This window comes from Lissotriton helveticus, chromosome 3_1, assembly GCF_964261635.1.
Source record: "Lissotriton helveticus chromosome 3_1, aLisHel1.1, whole genome shotgun sequence".
In the NCBI taxonomy this organism is placed as follows: Eukaryota; Metazoa; Chordata; class Amphibia; order Caudata; family Salamandridae; genus Lissotriton; species Lissotriton helveticus.
Genome location: NC_136061.1, coordinates 413,507,239 through 413,529,917, shown reverse-complemented (window position 1 = coordinate 413,529,917; position 22,679 = coordinate 413,507,239). Strand labels below are relative to the sequence as shown.

General features: G+C 44.4%; 1 protein-coding gene across 1 annotated transcript in view; it reads right to left on the bottom strand.

Annotated features, from left to right (window-relative positions):
• KIAA2012 (KIAA2012 ortholog) overlaps window positions 1–22,679 on the bottom strand; it is a 758,941-nt gene that overhangs the window by 622,418 nt on the left and 113,844 nt on the right. The window contains exons 2-3 of the mRNA XM_078680227.1: window positions 19,978–20,253; window positions 11,986–12,148 (exon numbers count right to left, since the gene is read on the bottom strand). Of these exons, the coding sequence (XP_078536353.1) occupies window positions 11,986–12,148; window positions 19,978–20,253 (439 nt within the window). The remainder of the gene's footprint in view (window positions 1–11,985; window positions 12,149–19,977; window positions 20,254–22,679) is intronic.

Here is a 22,679-nt window from a genome sequence, read left to right as displayed (position 1 = left end):
CAGCAAATGTTATTTAGCGATACTAATGCTGATTTTTAGGACTCGCCTAGGCAGCACTTGCTCTGTCTCTTTGAGACATGCTTTTTTCAGGATATGGGCATTAAGCTCTGTCCATTTCCCACTCTTGTTTTCAATTGGCTCTTGAGACTGTTTTGTGTAAATGCTTTTGTTTTCCTTTGATTAGTTTGCCTACTTGTCCTGTTGAAAATGGCAATGTATATGCACATAAGCGGCGTTCATTTGTGTTCACTGTACCCCTTGTTGTAAGCAGAACGGATATCGCTAAACCCTGACGGTATTATCCCGCCAGCATAGACCCATGCACACACGTACACGACAGCCATTTTAGGCACCATGGCCTCTCTGCCCATTTGTTCCCGGCACCCCTCCCCGCGCGCACTGCTCATGCATCGGCCACAAGACCCTCTCCCTCTGCGTGACCCTGCTCTAGAAGTAACCCTCCTGCTTGACCCACACCCCCCATTTCCTCCCGAGAACACCCTTCCCCTCAGCTGACGAGCCCCCCCCGGCTGCACTTGGCCTCTCGACCCGGTCCCAAGTCCTAAGACCAAGCCTCGTGAATGTACACCCCCCCTTTTCCTGCCCAGCATAACAAAACCGTGATACACCAGCCGAAGTGCCCGATCTTATCGCCTGCCCAACCTTTGATTTGATCATCCCCTCCTGCCCTCGTGTCCTGTAGGAATGTCCGGCTGAGAGATCACAATCTCTTGTTACATTCAGGAAGGGAGGATGACATCTGATCGACTGGTATGGGAATAGGCCTGAAGCTGGGATTCCAAGCATGTTTTTCCTACTTCAAAGTGTCTTTATTGTAATAAGGAATGTTTGTGCATCATAAACATGTGTATAAAAGACGAAGCCTCAGAGAAACTTGTTAGAGCACCTCCTGAAGACACTATGCGAGTGTCCGAAATGACAGGCTCTCCTCATGAGAAATAAAACTCTGTTCTTGTTTTCCTGCTTCCAGCGCCCGTCTCTTTATTTGGTAATTGTTCAAGATGGGAACTAAGAGGCGTCCTGCGCCAGCAGCCTGGGCATCAGGTGTGTTATGGGCTGACTCCTGTGACCGCCCACAAGGACTACCCCTCTTACATGTGCTAATAATCTGTTTGTTTCATTTACGATGTCAGAGCACTATTTTTCTCAATAAGCTGGTGTTGCAGGCAGCAGCTACCAGTTCCAGACCGCATTTCCCATGACCCGAATGCTATCTTTAATGTATTTTGTTTCATTTTTATCTTGAAGGATGGCAGCAGCGTTTTTCTTTAGTTCCGCATGGCTCGCCCACCTCCATTTTTTTAAATAAATAACTTAAAAAATTATTTAACTCTCACCCCAGCACCCTTTTCACGAGCACCGCGCTTCATCTTTTACTATTTGAAATGGTTTCTTTTGTTGCAGCAAGGTATCTAATGGTGTTATTAATTTATATTATTATCTTTTTGTTGCAGCGTGCATGCGGCGCTTTAGCTTGAAATATGGCAACCTGGGGAGAGCGTTCGAGGGTTGCACCCATGGCTCAGATATCAAGAAAGGAGCAGAGTGCATTGCAAATCAAGCACAGCAGGGGCGTTTGCAAGAGATGGTGGATTTGAAATTGGAGGCGTGGATGGAGTGCGAAGCATCCACGGGCATACAGGATGCGGTGTGGAAGAATCAGGGTTACGTTAGCATGAGCGGAGCATTCATTCATAATGTAAAGAAAGCAGTTGAGAAGCTGGAAAAGTAGCTGAGAATGCACACAGGGTGCTAGCACATATAAATGTCAGTAGGGCGCTTTATGAAGGAAATGGGAGGGATTAATCCAACAGTTTTGTGCACATTGGGGCCAAGTGAACATCAGAGGGGTTCCAATGCAGTTTTCGAGGATGTAGTGGGGCTACACACGGGGTCGGTGCAATTCTATAAAATAAGGGCGCTCAGCAGACAAAATCAGAGGTGGCATCGTAGTTTGGTGCATGTCAAGAGCTTGAAGAATGCGCGTAAAGGGCCTCATTACGATGTGACTCGGACTGCAGGTTAGAGGCTTTCTGAGTCACATCAACGATTTCTCTTCCTACCGCCGCATTACAATGCAGGTGGTCGAAAGTGAAACCGGTTGGTCATTGCAGCTGGTTTCCAACAGGCTCCCTATTGGCCGGCGGCATCCCAGCGCTGCGGAGCGTGCGGTGAAGAGCGGGTGGACTTTTATGGGAATAGCCATGTCTTCAGTTGTTTGTGGAATGAAAGGTGGTTGGTTTCCTGCCGGATGGAGAGAGGCAGGGAGTTCCAGAGCCTGTATGCGTTGTAGGAGAAAAGGCGCCCTCCAGTGCGGGACTTCCTGACTCTGGGGACCAAGCCCAGATGTAATTGATTAGAGCGGAGACTCCTGGTTGCTTTGTAAGGTTTGATAAGATTGGTAAGAATAGGAGGGCCTTTGCTCTGTAGATTTTTGTGTGTGATGCTGAGAGCTTTAAAATGAATTCGCTCTTGAATCGGGAGCCAGTGGAGTGTTTTTTAGGGCTGGTTTGGTTGAGGAACGGTTGTTTGTGCCGGTAAGAAGTCTTGTTACTGAGGTCTGGAATACCCGGAAGTTTGTGGATGACTGAGGTGGGGGCTCCTCAATAAAGGGCATTTCCATAATCCAACCGCGATAGAATAAGCGCTTGGATTAGGATTTTTTTTGAGCACTCAGGTAGAAGGGGCAGTATTTTGCATGTTGACCTCAACAGGCCGAAGCAAATGGCAGCTGTTTTCCGGGCTTGGGTTATAAAGGTGAGCTCATGGTCAATCCAGAAGCCCAGGCTCTTTATTTCCTTTTTAGGAATTGTGGCGAGTCCCATACACGACGGCCATAGGGTATGTGGGTTGAAGGTTGCTTGATTACCCAGCAACATGAGCTCCGTCTTGTCTCCATTGAGTTTAAGATGGGACAAACTCATCCAATTGGCGACTCCTTTAAGACAGGAGCTCAGGTTTGTGGGAGCCTGCTCTGCTTGGTTCAGTGCCACAACAAGCTGAGTATCGTCCACATAGCTGATAAGTTGAATTCCAAAAGGTGCAACTATCTCAGCCAATGGGGACATAAACACGTTAAAGTGTGTGGGGCTCAGGGAGGAGCCCTGGGGAACCCTACACTGCAGAGGTAGTGGACGTGAGTGGGTGTTACCTTCAAACACCTGAAAGCATCTTCCTTCAAAGAAGGATTCCAGCCAGGAGAGAGCCCTGCCTGTCACTCCCAGTTTCTTGAGCCGGTGTGCCGGGGTACGGTGGTTCACCGTATCGAAGGCTGCACTAAGGTCTAGGAGGATGATGGCTGCAGACCCTCCGGGGTCCAAGATCTTTCTGGACTCTTCCACCACCGTCACCAGTGCAGTCTCCGTACCCTGGCCCGGGCGAAAACCCGTCTGAGTGCAGTGTAGTGGTTTGAAGGTTTCAAGATTTGCAGAAAGTTGGTAGTTCATGTATCTTTCTGCAACCTTACTGATACCAGGGAGAAGGGAGATGGGGTGGTAGTTGGCCAGCTCCCTGGGATCTAAATGTTTTTTTTAATAATGGTTTCACCATAGCTATCTTACAGTCCTGGGGGACTAAGCCAGATTCTAGAGAGGTGTTAACAAGATTGACAATGGGAGGGATGATGATGGGCCTGGCAGACTTTAGGATGGTAAATGGGGCCGGGTCTAGCGGGGAGCCACTCTTGATCATATTAACCACTTGGATGCTAAGGTGTTTTATGGCTTTGAATGTAATTTCCATTGAAGTCAATGGAAACTCCATGACGAGCTGGGCTCGTCATGAGCGTCGAAGGGGTTAAGAATAGGGGGAAGGAGTTCCTCAGTGAATGGGACGAAGGATTCAAACTTGGGGTTCTGTTCCCGGCTGTGCGGAAGGGTGTTCGTTATTATCCAGTGGAAGGAGATTCAATATGAGCTGAATTTTGGTGGAAAAAAATTCTGCTAACTCCTTGTAATGGAGGCCCGAAGAGTCAGGGGCTACAGGGGCATCTGGGACTTCCATAGGTTTTTTTACGATCCTGAATATTTCTTTGGGTGCGTTGGAGGAGGATGAAATGTTCTTTTCGTAGTAGGTTGTCTGTGCAGTTTTAAATGCAGTTTTATAGGAAATGATGGATGCCCTATAGTCTGATTTCTTTTCCTTTGAAAAATCTTTCCTCCATATTCTTTCTAATTTTTTGCATCCCTGCTTTAGTTTGCGGAGTTCGGGTGTAAACCAGGGTGCGTTGTGTGAGCCAGCTTTTTGTATTGTGGATCTCCTGGGTAATACTGTGTCTAGTGACTTCTCGATCCATGAGTAGAACTTGCCACTAGCTGTTACGGGATCAGAGTAAAGGGGAGGTATGGTGGATTTCAGTTCCTGGGTCCATTCCTCTATACTTAATATAGGCAATTGGCGGGCTTGAGTGCAGGAGGTTAGCACAGTCAGGCGTGGGGACGTTGATTTCCATGCAAATGGAATTAAAAAGTGATCTGACCGGGGGGGGGGAGGGGGGTTTGCAGGGAGAGACAGGCTTCTTTCTTGTTAGTTCTGCAATATTTGAGAAAATCGGGTCCATGAGATGCCCTTTAGTATGGGTGGCATGGTGGACCTTTAAAAGCATCGAACATGCAGCCAGGTCATGGGCAAGATCATTGGCTGTTACGTCCTGGGATTTATCAAAGTGCAAGTTGAAATCTCCCAAGAGATTGAAGTTAGATGAGGTGCTGGCTAAGTTTATCACTGCTTCTAGCAGTGAGCTACAGAATTGTCCCTGGGCTCCTGGGGGGCGATAGAGGAGAATACCAGCAAACGTGAATAGGTGGGTGAGCGCGATGGAAAAAGTGGCATTTTCATAGTCTGAGAGGGGGCTACCCAGAATGCGGCATACTAGATGGTCTTTATAAATAATGGCGATCCCTCCCCCTATGTTACCTATTTTTTTTTTAAAGACCAACGGTCTCAAACTTTATTTAATTTCACAGATAAGCCAGTAGTTATTCATACAGTGTCATAACAACGGGTTATTGCCACAAACAGTACACAGCAAATAGCACATATCAACATAGCAGTTATACATGAGTGAAAATAAACAGTTGCAGGTGGAAGTGCATTAGTACATAAATGACTGTGCTATGAAGTGACTCATGGTGCGGTGCCCGCAGTGCGCAGCACTGCAGAAAGGGACCAGCGTGTTCAAAAAGAAAAGTCAATAGTCATTGTGTGAAATGGAGTCCCCTAAGCAATGCAGCAGAGGTTAAAGGCAACAGTATACCCTCCGATGTCGCATGGAACGCTGAGTGTCCGCTTCCTGGTCCTGGGCGCATTGAAGCAGCAGCGTCACGTGAGATACATACGAGGAAGTGCGGTCGGGCATTATCAAGGGCACAGTATGAACGGCCTCTGTGTGAACCAAAAGAGTTAACTGGGTAGTCTAGTACAAGGGGAGGGGAGAAACATTTCAACAACTGTTGGACTAGTATTCGTGTGTGTGGCAGTGTCCCTAGGACCCTAACTGTGTGTGGTGCATCCGATGTGGGTCATGCAGGGGCAGGGACAGATGAGGAGGCGGTGTCGCCGCGGTTGTAAGGCAAGGGAGGGGGGGGGGAAGCGAGCGGCAGGGAGGCGAGTGTGGCAGGGGACGTCGCCGTCGTGAAAGGCCTCAGTTCTCGGGGGAGGAGGGGGGGATGGGAGGAGGGGGGGGGACGCGCGGAGCGGGGGGGGGGAAGGACAGGAGGGGGGGGAAAGGGGGGGTGAGGGGGGGGAGGGGAGGGGGCGGCAGAGTCCGTGCCATGCGAGGACAGCTATTAAGTGGGCCCCCCCTGTGTCGCGTCGAGACGGTACTCTATGCCGGCTTGTGTGCATGCGCGGTGATAGGCAATCAGGGCAGCGTCCCAGTCCTGGGCGATCGGGAATTTACGTAGGCCAGCGGTTTCTTCCCTGTGGAGGGACACACTCTCCGCACAGGCCCAGTTGGCAAAAGAGCGACGCCAGTCCGCAGGGCGCGGTGGGTCGGCACTTTTCCAACGTCGTGTGATAAGACGTTTGGCCGTGATGAGGCCTAAATCCCAAAAGCGCGCCCGTAGCTTGGTCTGTTTGGTTCTCCTGTAGAGTCCCAGTAGGCATACCTCCCACGTCTTGGGAAGGGTTTCGCCTGTGGCTGCCGTCAACATGTCCGCGACCGCCGACCAGTACGAGGTAAGATGAGCGCAGCCCCAGAGTGCATGCAGGAAGTCCGAGTCCTGGAGGCCGCATCTGGGACACGCCGACGAAGTGAGTCCGAAGTAGCGATTCAGTTTGTCCGGAGACAGATATGCACGGTGGATGATGTAGTATTGGATAATCTTGAATCGTGCGTTGCGGGGGATGACCCTGGCGCCTGCCAGTATAGCGTTCCATTGGTTGTCCGTCCAGTCTGTGCCGCGGTCGGCCATCCACTTTTCCCTCAGCCTCTGAGAGGAAAATTGTGTGTGGCTGTGTAAGGCTTGTGCAAGCCAGTGCACAAGGTGGGACCCATCTCCCATCACATGTAGATATTGGATGAGTAGATGAGTGGACGGTTCGTGGCTGAGGTCACCCCACGCCCTCGTCAACTCATGGAGGAGCCTGGCGTGTGTCAGAAATTGACCCACCGGTAGTTCTGTGTCCGCGGTCAAGGTCTCGAAGGGCAACAGCTCCCCGTCGCTGTACAGGCCGCCTAGGTCGTCCAAATCTGCCGCAGTCCAGCTGCGCAGCTCGGTTGAGGACAGTGTGCCTGCGCCCAGGGGCGTCCCCAGCAGAGGTAGGTTCGGGGCGTAGGGCACCGAATGTTTGGTGAGCCGGAGGCTCCGCACGAGGCACCTCCTTGCCACCGCTACATGTACCTGCGCGGGGGGCCGGCCCTGTGTCAGTGGGTGGAAGAGTGTGAGCGCCTGTACGGGAGAGAGGATGGAATCGGCTGTGGCCGTGTCCACGAGGTTCTTACCGCTCAGCCAGTAGGCAACCCACTGCAGCTGCGCTGCTAAGTAATAGAGCTCCTGATTGGGAACCGCCAGGCCTCCAGCGTCTGTGGGTGCATACAGGGTCTTTAGTGCTACCCGGGGCCTCCCCTTATTCCAGATGAGGCGTCTGGTGAGGGTGTCCAGTTCTCTAAATATGCGTGCCGGCACATACACTGGCAGATTGGAATAAAAATAGAGAAGCCGAGGGAGCATAATCATCTTGGTGAGTGCCACCCTGGCTGGTACATTCAGCGGGAGGGAGTTCCAGAACGTGACCTGGGCCGTGAGCGAAGAAATGGCTCTCACTAGATTACCCTCCAGGAGGTCTATAGGGTCTCGATATATTAAGATCCCTAGGTACCTAAATACCGTCGGGTGCCATCGGAGCGCCTCCCCCATCATGCACACCTCGCACTGTGGCATCTCGCTATCGAATGCATAGGCCCCTGATTTGGCCCAGTTGACGTGGAGCCCCGACATGTCTCCAAACGTCTGAAAGACGTCTGTGATCGCCGCTGGAATGTGCGTGAGGTCTCTGACATATAATAACAAATCATCGGCATACAAAGACACCGAGTGAATGCCATCCGCCAGCGGGATGCCCCAGGTGTCTCCGGACGTGCGGAGCATCTCCGCTAATGGCTCCATTGCCAGGGCGAATAAAATAGGGGAGAGGGGGCAGCCCTGTCTGGTACCTCTCCCGATGCGAATCCTGTCCGAGAACAACAGTCCAGTCCGGACCCGGACCTCGGGCGCCTGATAGAGAAGTCCCACCATCTGGACGTAAGCATCCCCCAGCTCGTACTTCTCGAGGACTCGGAGGAGATATGGCCACTCCACCGAGTCAAACGCCTTTTCCAAATCAAGTACAATGCATCCCGAGCGTGGCCAGGCCAGGGTCGCATAACGTTGGACCCTGAAAAAACGGCGTAGATTGTAGGACGTGCTCCGCGTGGGTACGAAGCCATTCTGATCAGAGTGTACCAGAGTGGGGACCAGTGGTGCAAGCCTCCGGGCCAGGGCCGCTGCAAGTATTTTGTAATCGGTATTGAGGAGCGCCAACGGCCTGTAGGAGCCGAGGTCACTCGCTTCTCTACCTGGTTTCAGCAGGGAGACCACGTTAGCTTCGTTCATGGACGCCGGGAGTTCAGCGTCTTCCAGCGCCGCCTTGTACACCTTCAGCAGTTCCGGTATTAACACCAGGGAGTAGGCCTTGTAAAACTCCGCCGGGAGCCCGTCGGGGCCCGGTGCCTTGCAATTGGAGAGGGAGAAAATCACCTCACGTAGCTCCACATCAGTGAGCGTGGCTCCCAGTTCTGCCTGTTGGGCAGCGGTGGCGGTCGGGAGCCGCAATGCCGCTAGATAGTCTGTGATCTCCACCACCGTGGCTCGTAGTCGTGAGCTGTACAGGGATATGTAATGCGATGTGAACGCATCATGGATCTGTTTCTGGGTATAGACCTCGACACCCTGGGCTGTGCGGACAGATAGGATCGATGCGGATTGCGTGTCCTGCCGCACCAACCATGACAGTAGCCTGCCAGGCTTGTCGCCTGCGTTGTGGGTGCGTGCGGAATGTGCTGCGAAGTTGATATTCTTTAGGCGCTCCAGCAAGGCAGCGTGGTCTGCTCTGGCCGAGACGAGTTGGGCATCATCGCCCCCTGTTGCCCCTTGTTCTTTATCCAGTAGTGCCTCCTCCGCCTGTATCAGATCTCTCTCCACTTGCCTACGCAAGCTCGCCTGGACACCGAGGCAGCCACCCCGGGTCACCTCCCCCTATGTTACCTATTCTGTCAACCCGCTGAATCAGATATCCCAGGGGAAGCGCTTGAACCACATTTGGGTCAGAGCTAGATACCAACCAAGTTTCCGTTAGGAATAACACATCAGGTGTGGTATCTTCTAATAGGATGAAGATTACTGTGGCATGCTTTGGCTACAATTCAGCAGAGCCATGTCGAGCTGATTCCCCCCCCTCGATTGGGTTCCCACCCTTGGAGATAGCTCATATGGGCAGTGCGAGCATTTCTGTTGATTTTCCTCCAAGGCGATGGAATGTTTACACAGTGAAGTTAAGGTTTTCCTGAATTGAAGAAGTGTGTCTCGTGAGTATTGGAGGGGAGCAGAGAAAAGGGCAGGGGTTACGGGCCCGGCGCCCACTGCACGCATCCGCTGCACGCTCCGCTCTTTATGCCTATTTATGTGTCAATCACAGGCAAAGACTAGACCGCCAACCAGAAGTAGCTTCCCTCCACACAATCGGGATTAGGACCCGCGGTGGACCGGGGAAGTGAACCGGAAGTGAGGATCAAGAAGGGAAGCCTCATAACTCAGGTATTCTCTTGTGGTTTTCCCTTGTGGTTAAATGCTTGTTTAAAATGTCATTGGTTGTTTTATTTGTGCCTGATTTGAGAGGGTGGGAGAAACCCTGGAAAGCTGTAATAAAAAAAACCTAAGAAACACGATAAATAGAACCTCTTTTGAAAAAGTAGCTGTTTTCAGAACGCAACTGACAGAAATCACTCATGACAAGAGCTGCCGGGACAGATACTGTGATTGGGTACATTGGCAGGTCAGATGCATATTGTGCACGTTAAATACTGTATCCCCTCATAGTGTGCAATACCAACATAGCAAGTTTTTAATATCAACCTCCACATATGATGGAGTAGATTTCATCTTCAGTCAGGCATTGTTTTATTTTTGTGCTTCAGACAGACTGCATTTAAATTGCCACGCACATTTTGGTGCAAGTTAAAAACATGGCACATGAAAAACATGAAAGTGAGACCTATTCAGTCTGAAATGCTTGTGCTGAATTAACATATGTTTATGCAGTCTAGAGGAAAGTGGCCTTTTTAGCTTTGAAGATTAATAGAATGTGTTTCTCTCTTCCCAGCTCAACCCTTGCAATCTAAATTCACTATTCCTGTCTTAAAAGACTTTGGCTTGTTGCATATTTTGAAAAACATGTTTAGTTTAAAGCACCTCTTTTTATAATGTGTGTAAATTAATAATGCACCAAACACTACACATGGGGCTAAATGCTTTTTGCATGAAAAGCTATCTAAAACACTGTGCGCTGTATTAACTGTGTGCGCTGTATTAACTGTGTGCGCTGTATTAACTGTGTGTGCTTTTAAATTTTACACTAAAGCATAAAAATGCTATGTTGCACATTGCATTTATTTTGCATGTTGTCATAAATAATAGAAAAGCTGCTTGAAACTAATAGCTTGGCTAGGTAAACATTTATAAGGGGTATTAGTATGGAGTTGAGAAACATAATGGGCTGATTTACATGAAATTAATATTCTCTTTGTGTTTGTTTTATTTTTGGGGCCTAAGAAAAATGGCTGCCTGTGAATCCAGCAAGGCTATGACATGCAATTTTAATGAAAGGGGAGCATGCGCAGACTGTACCAACTTTCCTAAAGGAGTCAAGGACACTCTTGTGATTGTGCCAATGTACAAGTTAGATACAATATCCTTCTAGACTGCACTGTGGAAGGCAGGAAGGACGAATGAGAATGAAACATTTTTCCTAGTAAATGTTGCAAACGTTTATAAATGTATTAAATCATTTGTGCTTCTTTTGTTAAAACTGGTATAGTCAGGATTTTAGAATGAGTCAGTAAGGTTAGACCTCATGCCATTGTGGCTGACCAATCACGTACAAGTTTTCCTGAACATGAAACATTTTTGTGTAGTCTGACAAGAATTAGAGTATAAATAATGACCTCTCTGGAGGCGGGGTTGGCTTCTTGCTCATTTTGGCTACTAGGCTCATTAGGCTTCAGGGGGGCGTGTAAGCTCTTGAGAGAAGGAACTGATTAGACCAGACATTCTATGGGGTAGGTACGAGATCGTCACGGGTGCAGCCTTGGGCGTCCAAGGAGAGTCAGGTGGGGGGTTCCCTGGTGATTTTTTTTTTCAAAGTACTGGCACATCATATTTTGGCACTGCAGGCCACATTCCTTTGAGGTCTCGTGAAGGAGGGGCTGTTTTGCTCTTTAGACACAGACAGACAGAGAGTGCAGCTGATTAAGATAGAATTAGATGCTAAACTTTAAGTTTATGCTTTGACTAATTAATTAGGTCTGAAAAGATGTATTTGACTTATGCATTTATTTCTCTTAATGGGAGATTTTTGCAAACTATTTAATTATTGATTAGCCTTGCAAGACTATTTTTCTTAGAAACTCTTTAAGAGTTTGACTGAAATTTTGCGCCACATTTTCTTTCCTACATGTTATGCTTATATGCAGACTGTAATGTGTTCTGTATTACTGCTATTTGTCCTGTTTTCCAAATTCTGTAACCTGATTGATATTTTACTAATGAATAAAGGGTCAGAGAAAAACTTAACTATTGACTAGAAAATAAAAACCTTTAAAATACTCAACAACTCTCTTTATTGGCTTGAATAATAATTGCATTTTTGACTGTTCAGGTTTATTTAAAGTCTCCTGAAGGTAATACATGGTGTGAAGGGCCCAACACCTTTTCAGCGGTAAATTAGAGGTAGGATGAGGGTTTTGCATTGAGAAATTACCAGAAGAAATTTACCGCTCCATCATATATATGCAATCCACAATATCGACCTGCACTATATAGTTATGGTAAGTACATGAGGGTTTAGAATAGTAAACCTATACTTCCCTATATGTGATTACCTTGAATGTATTGTGGCAGTCGGCATTTTGGTATTTTGGTTTAGTTCGGTATTCCTGTACTCGCTATTTTGTAGTACTCCATATTTGTATTAAATTGTCATAGGACCAACAAGGTAACTAACAAACTCTTTGAGATATGGGGCCAGATGTATCACAGGGTTTTGGCCATTTATGTCTATGGGAAAATGTGTTCATACATATGGCCCATGGTTCTGAAGGAATACCGAATTTCAAACCGTTGCAAGAGAGCGTGCAGTGGTCTAAGGGTTGTCCCGAACATTCCCACCAGCCTTTCCTTCCCTAGTGGTCCATCAGGTGGTTGGACTCACCTGCATACTGAAGACGGTACACTGTAGACGGATCCCAGGTTTGGGACAGACAGGACAGGTATCGTTTGGCGGAGTATCCCGGGTGCATCTGTCGATCTGTCCTGTTGCCCTCTTCCCTGAGGAAGTGGAGGTATGGCTGCCAGCCTGCATGATATAAATCCTTCTAAAAGCAAAGAAATAATACAATACAAAGGTAATTTGGAAGGTTACAAATCATGCAAATGAAATAATGGAGTCATGATTAAACAAGCATTGGCAAAGCCAATAGGTCTTGCCTATGCAGGCTATTGGCTTTGTTGTACACCAGCATGGCTGCTGTTCAGTGTGGCTAAAAAGTTTGTGGCATAAAGAAGAGTGGTATGAAGTGTCATAGAGTGTAATGGCAAAAAGTGGAGTAGAATGATGTAGAGTTAAGAGGTGTAGAGTGTAATGGCATAGATGGTAGTGTATTGGAGCAGCACAGAGTGGAGATGCATACAGTGGCGTACAGTGGAGTGGCATAGAATAGAATGGGCTTGGCCAAGAGTGTTGCAGTATATAGTGGTTTAAAGTGCAGTAGCGTAGATTGCAGCATTATAGAATTCAGGGACATGCAATGCAGTGTTGTAGAATGCAGTGGCGTAGATTTAAGTGTTGCATAGTAGAATGCTGTGGCATAGAATGCATTTGTGCAGAGTTTAGCAGCAGAGAACAGTGGCGCAGAGTGGTTTGAGTTGAGCATTGTAGAGTGGTGCAGAGTAGAGTGGCTTGATGTTCTTTGTAAACTTTGTGAACCCTCTGGTTACTTTTTAAAAAATTATCATTTACTTTTGCCACCATCAGTTAAATACAGTTAAATAATTGCATACATAAAAACATGAGGAAATACTATCAATAATAAATAGGTCATGAAAGGGAGGATAAAAACAATTTTTCAGCATTTCATATTTGACAGTAAAATAACATTATTTGTCAATATTCAGGACACCAAAGATTCCAAATCATTTAAGCTGTAGCATAACTAGCCTCCCTGTCAATTTTCCATTTGTGGATGGGGTCCAGATATGTTTCCTTAAGTTTTTAGCCGTCCATCCTTTCCGATCATATATTCTCTTTTCGAGATTATAAACAGTTAAAAACCGTGAAAGACACTGTTGAAATGAAGGAGGACCGCGTTCCAACCATGCAGAGGATATACATATTCTTACTACTGCCACTGCCAGAAAAACAAAGTCTTGTTATGCCTCTGGTATTCCTTCTTTCGTGACCCCTAATAACATTAATTCTGCTGTAAGTTTCATTTTAATCCGCAGGGACTGCATCAAGAAGTTTTCTATAGCTGTCTTCAGCGTCTCTAAGTTCAGACAAGTAGAGAACATATGGACCATGTCAGCCTCTGTGCTACGGCATCGGGGGCAGAGGACTCCTTCTGTGCCACTCCATTGAGCAATCTTGGCTGGCGTAAAATATAGTGAAAATATTGATTTATAATGCTGTGCTTGAAGCCCAGCCGATCTCAATATGGAGTGGCCGAGTGTGAATGAGTCAAAGAACTTGTCACCATCAATGCCAAACACTCTCGGGTTACTCCAATTTTTTTTTAACCATTCCATTCCTGGGGCAAAAGTGCCAGACATAATGCATTAGGTTGCTTGTAAAACATCTGCTCTAGTTTTGAAGCAGCTTAGGCTCAAAGGCTGGCCAACGTAGTGGGTTTGGACCCCAAGTGCTGATGCTTTTAGAAAAGAATACTAGGAACTCAAAAACATACGCTCAGATTGGAATGAGCCAGATCACAAATATAGCTATCCAAGAAACTTATCCAAGTTATCCATGAAATTGAGTCACTTCATGTCTGCCCATCCACCAGGAAGAACCCAACTGATGACTTTATGGATTGGGGTAGAATCAAGTTCCTTGTGCCTTTACTCTGCAAAACCATTATCCACACCAGGTTGCACAGAGGAGTCAGGCAGAGCTAAATTCATGCTCAGATGCTTAACCACTTCTGCTGACTCTGTCTCCTTGCCATATCTACTTTGTCGCTTTGTGTATGAGTTCAGCTGGGCTAGTCTGTCCTTTTTGGGTCGAGGGGAACCATCTTTTGCCTTGAAAGCAGCTTCAACTGCCATAGTAATAATTTCCTGAAGCAATTTCAACTCAGACTGAGGAGAATACTCAAGATAATTAGAAAAATGGGGACCTTCCTCTCCTGAAGGCTGTACCTTCACGTGTTTTTGTTTTGAGGAATGTTTACCTGTAATGCTGCAACAGGAAATGGACAGAAAAAACACTGCTTTCAGGCAAAATGCGTCAGTCAGCACCGACTCACTTTCAGAAGTAGTGGACTTTCTGAGTCTCTCGAATTATCAAGTGTTTTCATGTTTGTGATGACCGCAGAGGTGAGGTTATCATGTTGTTGGATGCAGGACTTAGCACAGGAATGGGTGAAGAAGTGTATGGTAAAGATAATTATGGTTAGATACCCATTTTGCTCATTTTGAGTTTGACTGACATGGGGCATCTTCCAAACAGTGGCACAAACCCCAGTCACCAAAACATGTGGCTTTCCCCCCACATTTAGAGGTGGGGAAATGCAGGGCTTGTGATGGCAGCACCTCTTCTGGCCCCTGATTATCCACCCAACATTTGGTGGCTAGATCATAGTAATCACTGTTCTTCCCTATTTAGGACAAGGCGAGCATCGTTTAAAGTCTCTGCACAGGGCAACTGTGGTTTATCACCCAGGTAGAAAACTTCCTGCATGTCAGAGTCATTGATTTTTGTTGTTGAGCACAATGGAATCTGAATAGTTATACAAGCAATTGGCTCCCAAAATATCTCACACAGCATCTCTAAATTGTTCAAAACCATGCTACTAAATCTTCCTTTAGGAATTGGGATATCCCCCCCTTCAAAAAAAGTTGCATTGACTACCTATTGAAAAAAGAAAGGAACATCTTTTAAAAGCCTATGCAAGTATCATAAAACACTTCATGCTGTGAGAGAAAGACCAATATTTCATCTTTTTCAGTTTTACCAACCACATATGGTGCTTTGCTTTGCCTAATGTACTTTACCTGTGCATAAAATGCAAAGAATTTGTCATGGAGGCCTTTCTTTCTCATACCAAACTTGTAACGCTCTGCTACTGCATACTCCTAGAATCAATCAATCAATCCATCAATCCATCAATCAGGGATTTATAAAGTGCGGCAAATCACCCGTGAGGGTCTCAAGGCTATGGAGATGCTAACTGATTTGTGGTGATCTGTTCATTCGAACAGCCAGATCTTGAGTCTTCACCTGAATTCTCGGAGCGATGAGGCAGTCTTGAGGTGCATGGGAAGGTTGTTTCAAGCTTTGGCGACCAGGTGTGCGATGGAGTATCCTCCACTGTTGCCTTTGTCAATGCGGGGGATTTTGGCGAAAAAGAGGGGATTGTAGGTGTCTGGTCGGTTGGTGGAAGGTCAATTGTTTGTTGGTATATGCTGGTCCTTTGTTGTGCAGAGCTTTGTATGTGTGGGTTAATATCTTGAATTGGCATCTCTTCTGGATCGGGAGCCAGTGTAGCTTCTTGAGGTGCAGTGTGATGTGGATCCATCTGGGGAGGTCGAGGATGAGTCTTGCTGCTGAGTTTTGTATTGTCCGTAGTCTCTTCAGTAGGCATGCAGTGATTCCTATGTAGAGTGTGTTCCTGCAGTCCAGCTTGCTGGTGACGTGGGCCTGCATGATGGTCCTTCTGGTGTTGACTGACACCTGATCATGTTACGGAGCATGCATAAAGTGTGGGAGCAGGCAGATGAGACTGTGTTTACTTGTTTCTTCATAGATAACTTGCTGTCCATGATGATGCAAGGTTGCAGGCATTGTCTGTCAGGGCGGGGGATGGGCGGAGTTCAGCAGGCCACCATGCATCACTCCATTGCGAGGTGTTTTTCCCAAAGATGAGGACTTCTGTCTTGTCTGTGTTGAGTTTGAGACAAGTGTCCTTCATCTAGTCTGCAACGTTCACAATACATCTGTGGAAGTTGGCTCTTGTGATGGAAGGGTCTTCTGACAGTGAGAGAATGAACTGGGTGTCATCAGTGTAGGAGATGATTTTGAGGGTGAGCAGACAACATATTGAGATTTAAATATCGACCTACAATAATATCGAAGTTATAATATCGAAAGGACATAATATAGAAGGTAAGTAATATCGATTTTTTTAATATCGAAGGGACAGAATTTTGAAGGTAAGTAATACCTTTTGTTAATATCGATGTAAGTAATATCGATGTTACTAATATCGATTTTTATGTATATTCTTATGTATTTAGTATGTATGTGTTCTTTTTTATGTTGTTTAAGTAAAGTATGTTAGTACTGTCGCGGGTTGTGTGTTTATAGAGGAATAAGGTGAGAAGTAATTTAATTATACTAAATTAATTATAAATCTTTATGAATTATTAAATAATTTTCATTAATTTTTGTGTCTAAATTCTGTAGCGGGTTCTGGGTTTATAGGGGAATAGGGTGGGAAGTCATTTAAATGTAATTAAGTAGTAATTTATTTTCATTAATTGCTATTGCTAATTATATTATTGGTAATTGATTTTTCATTGGTAATTATTTTTCATTAATTTGTCATTCATTTTAATAAATTGATTAATTGATAATTATGTTAAGTGTATTATTTTAATATTTGAGTTTGTTGTGTGTTTATAGGGGAATACTATGTAAAGTAATTGATATGTAATTAAGTAATTATTAAATTTATAGTTGGGTATTGATAATTAATTTATTGGATATTAATTGTTCATTGGTAATTATGTGAAAGTATACTTTTTTGGTTATGAAAATTAATTTATTGTTGTTTAATCATTAATTGTTAATGAAATATTACTAAATAATATGTATTGATATTTTGCATTAATATATTAATACGTTATTATTAATTGTCAATTAATGTTATACTTTTTTGGTTATGAAAATGAATTTATTGTTGTTTAATCATTAATTGTTAATGAAATATTACTAAATAATATGTATTGATATTTTGCATTAATATATTAATACGTTATTATTACTTGTCAATTAATGTTTGATAATTAATATTTTTGGTATAACAAATTATTTAATTTTTCAATATTAGTTAATTGGTAATAACTTTTTAATAGTTAATATTTTTTTGTTATAAAAGTATTTTACTGTTCAATGTTTATTCATTGGTAATTAATATTATTAATTATTATTAATTGGTATTATTATTAATTTATTGGTATTTAATTATTCATTGTTAATTATGTTTTCAATAATTATTTATTGGTATTTGTAAATAGTTTAGATGTATTTAATAATTAATGTATTAAATATTTTAATAAAGTAATTAATTTATAAGTATGTTATTTTTAACTTATACGCTATCCAACACTTTCCCTACTGTTGCACTCTCTGGAGTGGAATAGTAATTTTTACCCTTACGCTATCCAACACTTTCCTTACTGTTGCACTCTCTGGAGTGGGAATAGTAATTTTTACCCCTACGCTATCCAACACTTTCCCTACTGTTGCACTCTCTGGAGTTGGAATAATAATGTTTACCCCTACGCTATCTAACATTTTCCTTACTGTTGTTTTTTCTGGAGTTGGAATAGTATTTTATTCCCTCTGTTACTTAATATCTTTTGTATTGTTTTTGTTAATGTAGTATATAATTAATTTTAAAAATATTAAAAGTAAATGTAATGTTTTTAGTTTGTTTTGCATAATTATTAAATGTTTATCTATGTTATTATTTTATGTGTATAGATGAATTTGTAATTTATATTATTTTAATTTTTTCTAAGTTATTTAAATAGTTATTTAAACTGATTATTAAGTATCTGTATGACATATAATATGTTTAATTACTTTTTTTATTATATTATGTATATTACTTATTAATTTTAAATATAACATATTTATAACTATTCTTATTATATTTTTAAGTATTATTTAATTTATTTTTCTTTTTTTCTTTTTGAAATGATATTTTTTTTAAACAATATTTTTGACATCGATGTTTTTTTCTCGATATTTTTGTACTTACCATGTTGTAGATAAGATGTCGATATTGTTGACATCGATATTTTTGCTCCGATATTTTTGTAGGTTGATATTTTGTCTTTCGATACTTTGTCAGACATTCGATTTTGAGGGCATGCAATAGGAGGATGTTGACCAGAGGGGAATGTCGCTGATGACCTTCTTGCAACCAGTATTTTTGCGACCAGTAATGATTTTTAAGGTCTGACATATGTACTAATATATTGATTCCCAAAAATCCAAATCATTGTGGGTTGCAGTCTGACATACATCATGAACCTTAATGAGATATGTCGCAAATGGCTACTACAATTGGAGGTCATCAGAGGGGACCCCCAGTCAGTGATTACCTTTCAATAAAGAGCACTTTTAAAGGATAGGCATGAGCCCTAGGAATGTTTGAAGGCTGGTTAACAAGAGATAGACCTTCGTAGAAGAAGATGCGAAAATGTCTGTTGCAAGGCCTGTTTTTCTTAAAGGAAACAGGAATACATTTAAAAAGAAAAGGTTTTCTTTTTTTTGTTTGTTTAAAAGTTAGCAGTTGTCTACTTTTGTATATTTGTCAAAGGGCAACAGGACCCCTTTCCTATTGCAAATGCACTATCATTTCCTTTGAGGTGTCTGAAAAATATCAATATTTTGTGACCGGAATTCAGTGGCAAAACATTGATACAATCAATACTGATTCGGTGTGTGGAATGGGCACTTAAAATACAGCTCATCCTGTTATAGAATCAATTTGTATTTGGAATCCCATTTTAGGAGGTTATTAGGATGGCGGGCGGGCAAACCCTATCGGGTATCGGGACCGCCCGCCTAAAGGGCGGGGGTCCTGACATTGGTATTAGGATGCGCCCGCCACAGTGTCGGGCGCATTCCTCAATTTAACATTGTGGCGGGCGGTGCTCACTGCACCGCTCGCCACAATGTTAAAAAAAATGCACGCATTTAAATGATCGAAGCGGCAGGCACCGCACGGTGCCTGTCGCTTCGATCATGTAGATGCAGGGGGGTACCACAGGTACCCCCCTGTGTGCCACCCCCCTTTGGCCTTCACTCTGGGGGCCCACAGGGGGCCCCCAGAGTGATAACCGCATGCCTTTCTGCAGCCACGGAAAGGCATTGAAAAATGCGCATAGTAATATGGCGGGGGGTGTGTAACAGACACCGCCACCATATTACTCGTTTTCCGCCCCGGCCGCAAGGCGACCGGTGCGGAAAACAGGCGGGCGGTGTTTTTCACCGCCGCCATCCCCCCGCCATCCTAATATGGCAGGGGGGATTTGGGCTTGCGATGTCGGGCGGATTGCCTCCGCCAGGCCAGAATTTTAAGAGTCACAAATGTCAAATTGGAGTGTTTGAAACTTTTAAAATGCTTAGTACATCTGGTCCTTAAGCTTTACTTGTTAAATTACCATGACTATTAAAATACGGGCAACAGTGGGGAGTCCTTTTACCGCTCGAAGCAGATAACATGTGAAAAGCTTGTTAAAGACCCTGTTGTAGGGTGGACAAGCATCCAAGATTTGTTAGAACAGTCCTGTTTTTTCACTAATTATCCTTGAAAATTTCATTAAATGTAGCATGTCGCATGCTTTCATAGAGAATGATTCAAACAAAAAGAGGGGCAACTTTTTATAAGTTTATTTGGAGCTTTAGAGCCTCCTTGTATATTGTTTTCTATTCTGGTGAGCACTGTCAATTAAGTCATTCCATGCTTCTTGGTAATGTACATTTGAAGTTCTACTTCTATGTTTGTCGGAGTCTTGTTTTCTGTTTTTCAAAATCCAGTCGCCCTGCCCAATGGCCGAGTCTCAAAGCTTTCCTTGTGATATTTTTAAGTAAGTATTTCCTAATACTGTGTACATTAAACTTTTGGGGCTGGAAATGTACAGTGCATCAAGATCAGGAATCAAAAAGAGTCTTAAATATGAGCAGTCTCACCTCTTTTCGTCCATAGGATAAAATGGCTCCTGCCAAGTCTCGAAGCGTACGCAGCTCAATCCTATACTTTCTCTTTCTGGGTCTTCGCCTGTTCCGGCCCTTCTTTCCAGCTGCTAACTTCAGTGATGGCAGGGCCAGGTCTTCTGCATAGAGAACCAAAGCCCCTCTTTTGGTGGTGTAGGTCTTATGAAGAGAGTGACGCCAAGAACCCTGCTCCAGAACGGCCTCATGGCTGACGTGAATCAATCCTTCTCGATTCTTCCAGTTAAAATAATCCTAGAGAGATGAACGAAAGACTGAGTTAACAGCTTTAACACACATTCCCACATTGTTTTCTTCTGATTGTTTCTCCCTAATGCTTGTTATCCCTAGTGAGTCATTTGGGAAACCAGAGGCCGTATTATGCACTTGTTATTACATAAAGGACTGCAGACGCTTGTGGCATTATGTGAAGTGGAAGAGGGTAGAGTGAAGTGACGTGGAGTGGTGCAGAGTCGAGTGGCATAGTTTGACGAAGAAGTGGAGTGACGTAAAGTTGAGAGACAAAGAATGGGTTGGAGTAGAGTGGCATGGTTTAGAGTGGTGTGGTGTAAAGTGGACTGGAGTTGCATAAAGTAGAGTGATATATAGTGGAGTGGCATAGAGTAGAGCGTAGAAAAGCTTAGAGCAGTGCAGTTGTGGATGTAAGTAACTAAAGCATCAGTAGAGATGGCAGATAGGATAAAAGCAACATAAATAAGAGGTTGTATGCCTGTGTTAAAAGTAGGAAAGCGGATTGCACATCCAAGAATAATAACAAAATGCTTATGAAATAAAATAAAAGTGTATTGCAAAAAGACAAGGAAGCACAAAGATGGGAAGAGCACATACACTTGGTACATGAAAGAATGGGAAGACCGCATGAGCTAAGCAGGCAAAAGTTAGCAAATGAGTGTCAATAGAGGTGGCAGATAGATTGAAAGCAATATAAATAAGAAGCTGTATGCCTGTGTTAAAAGTAGCAAAGCACATTGCAGGTACAGGAATAATACTGGAACGCTTATAAAATGTAACCAAAGGGTATTTGTAAAAAGATGAGAAAGAACACATGTAATTGGTCCATGCTCCAGGGAAGAGCTAACACAAGAAAGAAATGGAAGGCTACGTGAGCTAAGCAATCAACATTTGCAAATGAGAGTGACAACAAAACCAACGAATGATATGATGTTGGCAGATTGTAAGCCCACTGAATTGTAAACAATACATCTTGCAGCACAGCTGTGTAGGCGAGACCTAATGTAGGATTGCTAGAAAATAGTCAATCCTGGGTTGGCTGTCTCTGTGGATTTTCGGTCAGGTCTGCACAAGTTTCTTGAAACTACTTATCTTGGGGGTGACTTTTTTTGCGGAGGCTGAGGTGAGAAAGATGATTTTAGGACTTTATTTTGAGGTATTGCCATCTAAGCTGTCTGATTTGAAAAGAAGACATTTTTAAATGTGTTTTGAATTCAGACAATCCATAATCACTTGCTAACCCGGAGGTGGTTTTGAGGTATATTTTTAAGTCTCGCTATTATATCCCGCAGGGATTATTAGGTCTCGCTATTATATCCCGCAGGGATTAATAGCGAGTATATAGTAGGCAATATAAACTCTTGACCAAGCGCGGATTCTCCCCAATGCATGTGAGGTATTCAAGTGCGACGCTTCGCCAGCGCGTGCTTGGCCTCACTTCTCACTCACACCCCATATGCTTGTTCCCTCTCACTCACTCGCTCCCCTGCTCAAACGCCCACCCACCCCCATCCGACTTGAAATCAAGCCTCGCACACCACCATGCTCGTTCCCTCCCACTCGCTCACTCCCCTGCTCCCCCACCCCCCCCACCCGACTTGAAAGGAAGCCTCGCACACCAACATTTGTCTCTCTTACACCACCATCAGACATCAAAGGCTGCTAACGTTCTCGTCTCATGTTACTTGTTTTTTTTGCATTCTGAGCTCATTACACTGAGAATTGCAGCATCTCCCTATTTCTTTTCTTTAGAGTGAGTTCATATTTCCAGACATTCTTATTTAAACAACATTTGCCTCACTGCCAAAGTAACCTGCAGCTCGGCTTCCGTTAATAACCTTCTAGATTTCCTCCATTTCCTGCTACCTCATTCCCTCGTGTTTCCCATGGTAACCTCCTACGTGCTTCACTTAAAATCCACCCTCTAAGAAGAAATGTACTCGGGCCCTCGGCTGCGTCTTGTGGTCTCTGCATCAATTTGTGCTACTTGCTGGTCTAGCTTGTGTTATGTGATCCACGGCATGTCCTGAGTGCACGAGCGAGACCCGTGGGCTCAGGAAGAGCACAGATGACTTCATCCCGAGCAGGCGCATCCCACACCCCCACCCTCCAACATCTGCCCACGAGCGGGACTCTGCTTGAATAATCCCCACCGCGCACAAGGCATGGATCCCATTACCGTTTTATGGGTAGTTTAGTAAATTGAGATTTTTTGTCTAGTTGGCAGACTCAGCTGAGAGGCCAACAACTGAATGGGTGCGTGCGAAGAGTCAGGTAGCCTGTACTTCTGCCACGCACTTTTGTTTCTTTTCTAATGCTTACGGAGCAGGCAGCGCTAGTCTCTCACTCACCTCTCTGCATGCATGCTTAGCTCCCTTTGTTAGTTTTCCTTGGCCGGACTTTGGAGGGCAGTGTGATGACCCACTTTG